The following is a 12249-nucleotide window of genomic DNA, read 5'->3' as shown; positions in this document are numbered from 1 at the left end:
CCGGCGCTCCTGCTGGAGGGCTTGGCTGTGTACTCCGGTGCTCCTAACGGCATCTGCAAGATTTCACAGACTGGAAGGAAAACAACCAATCAGAGCCGAGCTGGAGCCTTGCTGTGTCTTAGCAGCTGTCAATCACTCGCAAACTCCGATCAAACGGTCAAACTAGGCAGCGCTGATCAAATATGAATCAATATTCTGTTACTGTAATGCCTATTTCTGTTCTTTAAATGTTTTCAGAAACATCTTGTAGTGTTCTGTTTAGCTGTAAAATGAGAAAGTTTGTGACCCGGCAGCCATGTTGAGATCTGTTGAGGAAATACCAAGCACCGCCCACATGGCCGGAGCACAGCCAATAGGAACGCTCTCTCTCTCTGAAACGACCTGTGATTGGCCAAAGTCTCCCGTCACGGGCGAGATTTTCTAAAGCCTGAAAACAGAGCCACAAGGAGGTGAAGAAGTCTAGTTATCTCTCAGAACACTTGAATTACAACATACTGAAAAGTTATTATGACATTTTTGCCCAATGATGCCAAAAATATTCTGCCTACTGCAGCTTTAAAAATAAGTTTGTACTTGTTTGTATTTGTAAATGTTGCCTCTTTCTTGTGTTTTATATCTGTTAAATATGTCACTTAACTTGTTTGTTTTGGTTAATGTGGGTTATGTGAGGGGGGTGCGCGTGCACATATGCCTCATGGGCTTGCCCGTGCACGCCCGGGGTTGCAGCCTTGTTGCATGTATGTATGTGTGTGCGTGTGTGTGTGTGTGCATGTGTGTGTCTGTGTGTGCATGTGTGTGGATGTGTGTGTATGCATGTGTGTGCATGTGTGTGCGTGTATGCATGTGTGTGCATGTGTGTGTTTGTCCCCGAGGCGGTTGTTCTTTCTCGAAGCTGTCTGTCAGCCTCTTATCGACACCTCGACTCACTTCCTGGTTTCTATAACACCAGAGTCTTGGGCGTGAGCGCGCACATGCACGCCCCCCCACACACACAGTGACACTGACAGAGGGAGGGAACAGTACAGTGTTGTGTCTCTATACCTCTCACACTCATATAGACCACTCATCTGCAACCAGCTGTGTGTGATACTGTATGTGAGGAGCTCTGCAGGAACTCTCCAGATTTTAATCCGCCCAACAACTTCTTCAGCTTCTTCAACTTCTTCAGAGGTTTTTCCAGTTTGCTGTCATGCAGAACCCGGCAGTGCCTGAGAGGAGGCGGACTGAACAAGTTGACTGACTGCAGGTTGAATGCATAAAGAGCTTTTCTTCTTTATTTACTCCTCCAGCTGCTGCATGAGAGGAAGTGTCTGTGGAGTTTTCTGACGCTCACACACAGAGAGAGATAAAGGAGGACACATAAAGGAGGTTAAAAGAAGGAGTAGAAAGTGTCTCTACTACCTGTTTGCTTGCTTCTGTATACTGGAGGATCCTGAACCAGCAGCAGGATGTCGGACTCTGCCTCCAGTTTCCTCCACATCGGGGATATCGTGTCCCTGTACGCCGAGGGAACCGTCAACGGCTTCATCAGCACCCTGGGGTGAGTTACAGCTCTATAGGTCTGCTGGCTCTGAGACACTGTCACTGGGAGACACTGTGGTAGTCCTCATGCACGTGCTTCCTGTGAAACTGGTTACCTATGTGTACTTCAATATGTACTTTAATATGTACTTTAATATGTACTTCAATATGTACTTTTTCTTTTTTCACTTTAGTTTTTATTGATGTTTTTCAAGGTAATACACATATCAACAACATATGGGCATTTACACATCCAAACCCACAAACAAATGGAACAACACATACAGGACTCATGTTTGGGAGTTACACTTCCATTATTCCTTACATTCTCATGTCATTTCCAACTCAATATGTATTTTAATATTTACTTTAATATGTACTTCAATATGTACTGTAATATGTACTTTATACTTCAATATTTACTTTAATATGTAGTTTAATATGTACTTCAATATTTACTTTAATATGTAATTTAATATTTATTTTAATATGTATTTTAATATTTACTTTAATATGTACTTTAATATGTACTTCAATATGTACTTTAATATGTAGTTTAATATTTACGTTAATATGTAGTTTAATATGTACTTTAATATGTAGTTTAATATGTACTTCAATATGTACTTCAATATTTACTTTAATATTTACTTCAATAAGTACTTTAATATGTACTTTAATATTTACTTCAATGTGTACTTTAATATGTACTTTAATATGTTCTTAAATATGTACTTCAATATATAATATCAACTCCCAGAAGAAGTCAGTCAGGAAACTCATTATTTATTCATGTAAAAGCTCCACTCAGAATCTAAATCTGTTGTTTTATCCCTTAAAGGCACATTTATTAACCAGGATATTAATCATTATATGTCTGTTTTAAATGTACCTGAATCTACTAGAGCTGCAAAGATTAGTCAACTAATCGATTATAGTTGATCCACAGAAAAAAAATCGCCAACTATTTTGATAATTGAGTTATTGTTAAATAAATAGTAGGCCAAGGGTTCATGCAAATTTTTTCTGTTTTATATTATATTAAAGTGAATATCTGACAAAACAAGACATTTAAAGTAGGGCTGTCAATCGATTAAAATATTTAATCGTATGATCATCATAGCTAATCCTGAGTAATCGCATATTAATCACACATTTTCTATATGTTCAAAATGTACCTTAAAGGGAGATTTGGCATCATATGATATCAGTATCTTCACTGCAGCTTTAAAACTGAAAAATCGTAATTTGCGTTAAAGGGACTGTTTGTAACTTCTTACATGTATAAATCAATCCGGGTCGGTGTCCCATGCGCGCTCGCGTGTGGCTTCGCTGTTCAGACTCAGACTCCAACACAAACTACACGGAAGCACCAAAACCGCAAAGTTATATCTAGTGAAGCCCGTCTTGCAAAACAGTGTTGGCCGCGGTCGGAGGACGTGGGGGAGATCGTAGCTTTGGTCTACAGGACCGGAGTCTCTGCTCCTCTGCCTGCTTGCCTTCACTCACACACCGCGCGCGTTCTCGCTCTCTCGCTCTCTCGCTCTCTCGCTCTCTCGCTCCACTCTCACGTGCATGCGCGCACACTACACACTGCAGGAGAGTTAGTTTAGCTCTGAGAATATCTAGTGAATGTACAGTGGACGTTTGTGCAGAAATAAATGCTGCAGCTCCTCCAGGCCAACAGAGGTTTCCCGTGTGTTGTGAAGTGACGGGGCTCCGCAGCGAGTTACGTTATCGTCTCTGACCGGGTGCCGGTGTCTCCCCTGTTCCCTCCGACCGCGGTCATGAGGCTGAGGCAGGAAAAGCCAACACTAGGATCAGCATTGATTCATGGAGACACCTCCGTCTGGTCAGCTAACATTAATATAATAAAATAAAGAGTGATGTTGTGGTTTTAGCTGATGTGTTTGGCCTCACTGTTTTGACAGATGCTCACTCACATTCAGGTAGTGCGTGCGTGTCCTGTTGCTCGCACTACATAGACGCGAGCGAGCATTAATCAAAACAGTGAGGCGATCCACACGAGACTGATTGACAGCTAAAACCACGATGTCGCTATATATTTCACATGCTTGGCAGTAATGTTTGTTCCCAAACAAAGGTCCCTCCATGAATCAAAGGCCGATGTTGATCCTAGTGTTCCTGCCGACGTCGGTCACATTTCTATTTCACAGACAGGTTTCACCAGATATAACTTTGTTTTTTTTTTTGCGCTGTGGAGTTTGTGTTGGAGTCTCAGCTGTGGTGGTGGAAGCTAGTCGTTTGTTGGCGTTAGCAGTTAGTTGCACACTGTTAGCCCTGTAGCAGAGATTAAAGATAAGTTCATAACCTGTAGTATATTATGCACACCTGAGGGTAAGAAAGGCTAAGACGTGGTGGGCAAAGATGGATGATTTAATATTCTATGGCTCTAACCAGATCTAACTGACATCACTGTTACAACAAAACAGAGTACAGTTCTGACTCTTCAAATGTTCATTTATGGTTTTCTAGTAAAGTGCATCAAAAAACTTTTTGTGCAAATTGCAATCGTGTTGTCTTCCTCTGAAACTATGAAAAGAATTCACACTGGTAACAACATGTTTGGCTTTCTAGTCAGTGTGCTGCGCTTCTTCTTTTTCTTCTTCTTCTTTTTCGTCTTCGTCTTTTTCTTCTTCTCGTCTGTGTTTATTGGCGGATCATAAACCAACTTTAAAGGTGTATACAACCGCCTACTGAGTGTGTAGATGCTGTGCTTGTTAAGGCAATTAAAGCAATTTGGCTTTGAATTATTGGAATAATACATAATAATGTAAATGTGTGCGTTCCTAGATGTTAAATAAATATGCAAACACATAATCAATTGTTGGAGAAAAAAAATTGGTTATCGATGATAAGTAAGTAAAACAAAACTCCCATCACAGTCTCTTAAATCCCAAAGTGGCGTCTTGTTTTGTCGAAAAGCCGAAGATATTCAGTCTGTTTTCACACAAGACGAATAAAAACAACCAAAACTCACATCTGAGAAGCTGAATCAGGTAATGATTATTAAAATGAGTGACTGATTTCCCCCCGGGGATCAATAAAGTATTTCTGATTCTGACTCTGAAAATAGTTGCAGCTAATTGTTTAATGATTAAATGTTTCGGCTCTGGTCGTCTGACTAGTTTGTGGTTCAGAGTAACATTACGGAGCGCTGAGATCACAGTGAACAGGTGACCACATCCACATGGTTCAGACCTGAACAGGTGTGTGCTCCAAACTGGCTGTTAGCATGGTGATATTGATCTGTTATAAGTGCCCGCTTCAATCGAATGACAGTATGACGTTGTGTAACAACACCAAAGAGACCGACTATATCGGCTCAACTCAACTATCACTTGTTTTAGCTGCCTGGAAAATCCTGCACACGCATGATAACATGTGCGTTATCATCAGGAGTGTAACGGTACACAGGCGTCACGGCTCGGTTCATGACTCAGTTTAGGAGTCACGGCTCGGTACAAGATTAAGGATAAAAAAATGGTAAAATGGATTTTGGGAAACACTGTGTTTGGTCATCAGAGCTCGACTGAACCGGACCAAACCGGTTCGGTCTGAAAGCAGATCAGTGCACCGAGATGCTGCAACGTCACTAGTGTAAATATCTCGTCGACATGTGTCCTGGAAAGCTGCCAGTGCTTCTCAGTTCACAGCTGTAAGTATAGTACTTATGATGGGTGCGGTTGTTTAGATTACTAAAAACAAGTGTTCACTTGCACTTCACGGCCTGCCGCCATCTTGCTCTGGATTTAAGAAAAAGAAAAGACTTTAAGGATGTGTTGAATCAGTTGGCTTCATAATGTTCACATTATTGTGTCCACCCCCTGAATCATACTGCTACATAGACTCAGTCTCACGGTCTACTTATCGCACTGTGTGGTGTTTTCTCTACAGTGTGGTTTCTGTGTAGAAGTCCGGTCTGTGGTATTTGTACACGAACCCTCTGAGAACTGACTGTATGTTTTACAGACATTTTACTGCACTGAACACACGTCTTATTACTGATGTTTATCTGCAGGAAGTTACACTCAAAATCAGATTCTTATTATGTTTTTTGGTGTTTTCCATATTGATTATATCAGATTCAACTTTATTGTCATTGCACAGAGTCAAGGTACTGAGACAGTGAAATGCAGTTTAGCTTGATATAGCAGGCGGTGCAGGTATAATATATAAAATATATGGTCTAGACTAAAGTACAGCCAAAGACTCCAGAAGCAAAGAGACGAAACTCTGGTGCTTTTTTGACAACAGCGCTGCCGCCAATGAGTCTGTGGCCATGGATGTATAAAGAGACGTATGTAAATCATTTTTTTTTAGGTAAATCAACTTCCCAGTAGGAACACTTAAATAGCCCTCATTTAAATCATTATGTATTAGAAGTTGTAAAATGAACTAATAGCTAAATCCAGAGTTATTTTCCTCGGCATTATAAACATCAGACCCACGGGACTGTATCGCCCTGCACGCTCATGTGACATATCTGGTTCTGCCAGCTTCCTGCTAGCTGTATGCGGCTGTAATAATGAATATATTGGCAGTAATTCATCACTTTTATTATCTTATAATACACCCATGGGCTGTATGCTGTAAGTCTGTACTGTGGTGGATGTATTAACGTCTCTGTTCCCAAACAACCGACTATCGGCCAGTAGCTAGTAGTGCTAGTGGCATGACATCAACAGAATTTAATGTAGTTGTAGGCTATTTACTAACACGCAGGGCAAAATCACAGGACACAACCTCTTATAAGTCCATGGTCTGTGGTCTATTGGACATCGATTTTGGATCCTTGACGTAGAAAAGTGTGAGATTGCTCTCAAAATCTGTGTGCTGGATTTTTCTAACTTTCCATGTATGTCCATCGCTCACTTTATGCTCCTCTGGGAAGCAGCCGGGCAAAAACGTTTAATAAATAAATAGTTATAATAGTATGCATATTTAGAATGATTTTATTGTTCAACACAGAACATTTCAGTAGAGACATTAAATATGACAATAGAATAGAATGATTTAGTTTTACTTTTGTACGGCACTTTGTAGGCGGACGTTTTACTGGCGTCCGCTGGTTGCTTTCAGTCCAAAATGGCGGAAGCGTAGCTCTGCTGCTGGGCGCTGACGTTGCAATGTAAATATCAACTGAGTTTCACTTCTTCTGTTTTCACTGATTCACCTATTTGTACTTTCCCCATACTACAAGTACTACTAATTACTACAAGTGGACACACACTGCTTCATATATTATACAGACATACGTATATAATGAACACAATGCAAACATGGCTCCAACAGTAACTTTCTCCGACGTTGTTCTGTCCAGAATCCAACCTTTAACACACAGAGAGAGAGAAAGTGGCAGCTATGTGTGGTTGTATGGCAGGAAAAGGAAGTGGTTGTATGTCCAGGAGAGATTTCCACAGTGCCAGTGTGTGTGTTTCCTGTACTGTGGTCTTACACCCACTCTGGTGTATTTGACTCAATCTTGACCTTTACAGCTTCTCTGTAGCCTTTAGCTTCACTTGCTGACTTTCACTGGCTCCCATTGATCTCAATAGAACAATGGGTCACCATTTTTAGCCACACTAGCGTCATACGCTAACAGCTGTATGGAGGGAAATGTCATTGGGTCCAACACGTTCGGTCCAGAGTGAAATAATCTCAACTGTTGGATGGATTGACGTGAAATTTGGTTTAGATGTTTATGTGTCCAGATGATGGTTGGTGATCCTCTGACTTTTCCTCTAGCGCCACCTATTGGTCAGAATGTACACATGTCCAACACTTCAGGATTCCTCTAAAACTGCTTCCTGTCAGCTTCAGCCGTACGTTTAGATCAGGACCAAATACCTGCAGAACCGATGACTTTCATTAGCACCGGGTGTTTATTTAGCGTGCTCACACACTAATCTGAGTTGGTGACCATGATAAATATTAACATGATAAAAGTAAATAATCTAGCACTTCCTTGAGATTCCTCCGCCCGTTTATCAAACAATAAAAACCGCAATAAAATCACAAAGAGAAGAAGAGCTGACGGCTTAACAGCAGAACAACTCTGTCCTCTCATTCTGTGTTCAAACCTTTTATACAGAACGGTGAGCAGGCTGTGTGAAAGAGGCTAAAGGAAGACTGCAGCATGAGTCTGTATTCAGATTTTATTTAGATGTTTCTCTGTGATATTTCTAAATGTTTGTTCTTCTCTAGTTTTTGTGAAAAATCCTTCGGTACTTTATTCACTTCTGCTCTCGTTTGTTTCTCTCTGACTACAGATATTTGTCTGACAATACATATTTAATTTATAAAAAATGTAATAATAAAAATGTGTTTTAAATGAATATAATAAAATGTAATAATAATAGAAAAATACATACATATTATAACATACATATTATTTATAAAAATAATAATAATACAAATTTGTTTTAAATGAATATAATACAAATTAAATAATAATAATAATAATAATAGAAAAAATACATACATATTATTATTTATAAAAAAAGTACAAATTTGTTTTAAATGAAAACAATAAAAATGTAATAATAATAATAGACAAAATGCATATATATATATTATAACATAAACATACATATTATTATTTATAATAATAATAATACAAATTTGTTTTAAATGAATTTATATTTAAATATAAAAATTAAATAATAATAGTAATAATAATAATAATAGAAAAAATACACATTCATATTAATACGCACATAAGGAGTGGACGTCTCCAGACAGTAAAAGTAAGTGGACACCTGAACAATACAGCAACAACAGTGTTTATGTTGGAAGTCAGCTCCATAAGGAGATGAACGTCCATCACTAATCTGGCTGTTACAGCCAGATGGCACACATATGCATCTGTCCATATACTTTATGGCCATGTGGGAAACATTTTAACTGACAACTTGCCTTCGACTCTCAGTGAGTGTTTACTTACAGTTTGTGTTTATCGGAGTTTACTGCCAGCGATAGACTGCGAGAGAGACATTTGAATAGTGAATATCTGCCATGGGAGAGAGAGAGAGACATGTGAGTGGATGAACCTGCTGGTTTCCTTACAGTCAAATTCTGCGGCATCAAAACAAACAGGATTCAAACAGGGAGCTTAGAGGTTTCTGCTCTTCACTTCTAATACATGTTAATCCACACCGAATATTGACATACAAACAAGCTGGAGACACATTTCAGCACATAAAACGACTTCTCTACCTTCCTCGTTCCCTTCCCTGGAAGATTAGACCTCTGTGATCCCTGTCTGCTTCCCAGCAGTGAATAAATGTTGATACGAGGATCATATCACTGCTGACAGCTGAAAGGTTTTATTTTATTTTTCACCTTTATTTATACAGGAATGCTCTCTTTTTCAGGAACGCCCCGATCACATTCACTCAGTTACACATTCTCACCTGAAAGCTGCCCAGTACAACCAGCCCAGTACAACCATCAAGCAGCTCCACTGCATCGGTCTGGGGTTACAGGTGGTAATGAGGGAGGGTCAAGCGCTGCTTATTAACTTTCTCCACCCAGATTTATCCTGCCGGTCTGGGGGGAGTGAAACGACGACCCTCAGGTCACAAGCTCGCTTTTCTAACCTCTAAGCTTTGTTTATACTCGCGCGAGACATTGTGGCGCGGGTCTCCGTAGATGGCGTACACGCTACAAGCATACCCAGAGGCGTTTATGCTCAGCGCGTTGTTCATTGCAGTATTCTCCGAAACGCCAGGAGGTGTACAAACAAAACATTATGTGGATAAGCAAGAAGTCAACGAGTGGTAAACACCGACATACCGTCAAACATTGCATTTGTGTCTGTAATTATTACTGTCGCTTACCTCCAAGTCTCTCAGTGCTTCCCCTCGGGTCGCCACTCTTTCCATGAGACCTTTTTTTTTAGCTTTTACAAAATGATCTCTGATATTCTTCCACAGCAAAAGAGCCTAGTCTTTCTCCAGTGTGTTGCCTGTTTCTCTTCAAGAGTTTAATGTCATGTGGCTGTCCCTGTGGTCTCTCAGTGAACAGTCGTAGAGATGTCTGTACAGGCCAACCTGCTCGGCCAGTCTTCCCTTGAAGGCGTCCATGTTGAAACCGGAGCGCAGCTTGCGCAGTCGGCGCGTAGTTATAAAAATTCAGAGGTGCATGACAAACCACCGCGACAACTTGCGGAGCCTTTGTGCCAATGGCGCAATTTTCTGCGTCGGCTTCACTACGGCGACCATAAACAAAGCTTTAGGCCACCACTGAGTCAGAGTCTCTGGTCAAATAGTCAAATATCTGTCTGATGTTTCAGGCTAATTTATTTGCACAACTATAGAAGGCAATTCAGAGTGCTTTACGTGAGACAAGCAACATGACGAGGCAATAAAACACACACATTAATAGGTTTTTAAAGAGTCAAATTAAATAAAAAACAAGCTAAAATAGAATATCAAGTTCAACTTAAAATGCAAACAAAAGTTTTTATTTAGACTTCTAGAGGCGACTTTGTGGTTTGTTTGAGTTTGAGTTGAACTGTGGAAGGAATTACTTTCAATGCGAGGATGCATCTCTCTTTTCATCCATTCACTCTGCTGTCACTTGTCACACGTTGTCTCTGTCTGCAGTCCTTTGATCGACATGCATACAATACTAAAACCTATTAGTATTCATATTAATGTGTCCACCTCTTGTACTTTTAAAATCGTATTCATCTTTGGATAAGATGCAGCTCAGATGTGAGTCTCGGCTCTGGTTCTGTCTCGTCCTGCAGGTTCAGTCTGTGACTGACGGGCAGTTGAGATGGAAAACACCTGCACTTATTCAGATACACAAAACCATATTCAAATCTGTTTGTTCTGCCGGTGGAAGGAAGGAGGAGGAGGGGGAGGAGGAACAGGATGAAAAAAACAAACCACATTTTACAGAGAGTAAACCTTTAGAGAGAGGACACAGAAATGAGTCACATGACAGCAACAAATCATAACAGCATACCACTCTTAAAGCCCCCCTCCAGTGTATTTTGACATTTCTGTGATATTTCATATTTATTTGAGTCATTTCCATTATAAGTTGATAAGCCACAGTTTGCCAATTTTTTTTGACAAATAACTTAATTTTGTGCTAAGTTAAAAAAAATAAGGTTGTTGGTGAAATGGGAATATGACGTCTGACTATAGGAGAAGCTGCAGGTCAAAGGTCATCCTCCAAGCTGCAGGTTCACTCATGCTCGTTTGAGGGGTTTCATTTTATTTTTAGTTTCCTCCACCTTAGTTTAGTGTGTTTATATTCACAATGGAATTTGTGTGTGCGGTGAACGGGTGAAATCAACGCAGTGAATTACACAAAATCAAACCGGCAGAATGAACTGTCTCTCTCACTCGCTCTCTTCTTTACCGTCTCCTCCTGCTGGAGATAAATTAATGGAAAGCAGCCGATACCGGAGGTTTGTGGTGTCGGTGCTGGAGCTGAGGCGAGAGCGGCTGGTGCTGGTGGTCGGTGCACCTCCAAAACGTCCCGAAACAAACGGCGAACCTCGGCAACATGTCTATCCGTCCTCCGGTGCGCTGTGACCGGCGTGCGGCGGTGCAGCTCCTCGGTGCAGCAGCAGCCAGACGGCCGCCTCGCTAGGAGGAGACGGTAAAGAAGATAGCAAGAGAGAGACAGTCTGTGTGTTGTGCTGATTCTTGTCTCATTTGTGGTCTGATTAACAGTAAATTAATCTGAACTGGGTTGAAAAATTATGCAATCTGGTTGCCATGGTAATGAATTACGTCTGACTATTAACCACCCCCACATTCTCTGTTTGAGAAAGAACGTTAACCAAAAAACAGGAAATAAAATTGGCTGGAGGAGGGGGACTTTAAGGTGCAGGAGGTTGTAATGCACCAACAAAGAAGAAGAAGAAGGCTGCTAGCTAGTTAACCTGGTTGTAAACAATGCAGGATGCTTAAAACAATCAGCTTTGCAGATGTTTTATGAGGAAGGAAGTGCACATTTGTCAGAGCTCAAGAATGCACCAAATCGTTTCGGTGAGAAACACTGAATGCAAACAAGTTGTTTGTTTGTTTGTTTACAAGAAAACTGTAAGTGAATGATTGCTAACACGTGTTGCTCAGAGTTTTACTGTTCCCTTTAAACAGAGCTCCTTAGTGATGGAGCTAATGGTGAGCTGATGGTGAGGTTGTCCTCACAGCTTCATCCAGTCGTTTAACTAGATCTGTTTTAGTCTTTGGAGATATAATGAAAGCAAACTGTTAGAGACAGAAGGGAAGACAAACTAGAAATAGAGACGGGACAAAGACAGAAGTAAGGAGCTGTTAATGAGACGTTGGACAGATTACCTCTGACAAGAAACAGATGTTGAGGTTGTGATTTCTGTGAATCAGTTTTAATAATGTGAAACAGGCCAGCTGAGCAACGTGTTAGTCACTGAGTCAACATACCTGAGAGAGAGTGTGTGCGTGTGTGTGTGTGTGTGAGAGACTGACAGTCCGGTGAATGCAGCAATCAGCAGCACACACCTGGGACACACCTGGCAGTCAGACAAAAGAAGTGAGTGGCTGCTTTAGTGATGGCGGACGCTGTGGGCGGTCGGAGAAGAAAGAAAGACCGAGAGGAAGAAAAGTGGGAGGAAGGGGAAAACTAAATCAAAAGAGACACAAGAGACAGAAAAGAAATGAGAAAAAGAACGTTTTGGAAAATGGAGACATGTTTTGGAAAGTG

The 12249-nt window shown here is 40.7% G+C and overlaps 1 protein-coding gene across 4 annotated transcripts in view; it reads left to right on the top strand.

The window, feature by feature from the left end:
* Positions 1 to 998: 998 nt before the first annotated feature.
* Positions 999 to 12249, top strand: part of itpr3 (inositol 1,4,5-trisphosphate receptor, type 3) — a 64878-nt gene continuing 53627 nt past the window's right edge. For 3 of the 4 annotated variants that reach the window (XM_037772634.1, XM_037772633.1, XM_037772632.1), the window contains exon 1: positions 1000 to 1540. In XM_037772634.1, the coding sequence (XP_037628562.1) occupies positions 1449 to 1540 (92 nt within the window). In that variant the 5' untranslated portion in view covers positions 1000 to 1448. Of the gene's footprint in view, positions 1541 to 12249 lie in introns of all 4 variants that reach the window. The other variant, XM_037772631.1, reaches the window with a different exon arrangement.

Source organism: Sebastes umbrosus, chromosome 6, assembly GCF_015220745.1.
Source record: "Sebastes umbrosus isolate fSebUmb1 chromosome 6, fSebUmb1.pri, whole genome shotgun sequence".
In the NCBI taxonomy this organism is placed as follows: domain Eukaryota; kingdom Metazoa; phylum Chordata; class Actinopteri; order Perciformes; family Sebastidae; genus Sebastes; species Sebastes umbrosus.
This window is presented reverse-complemented; position numbering and strand designations above follow the sequence as displayed.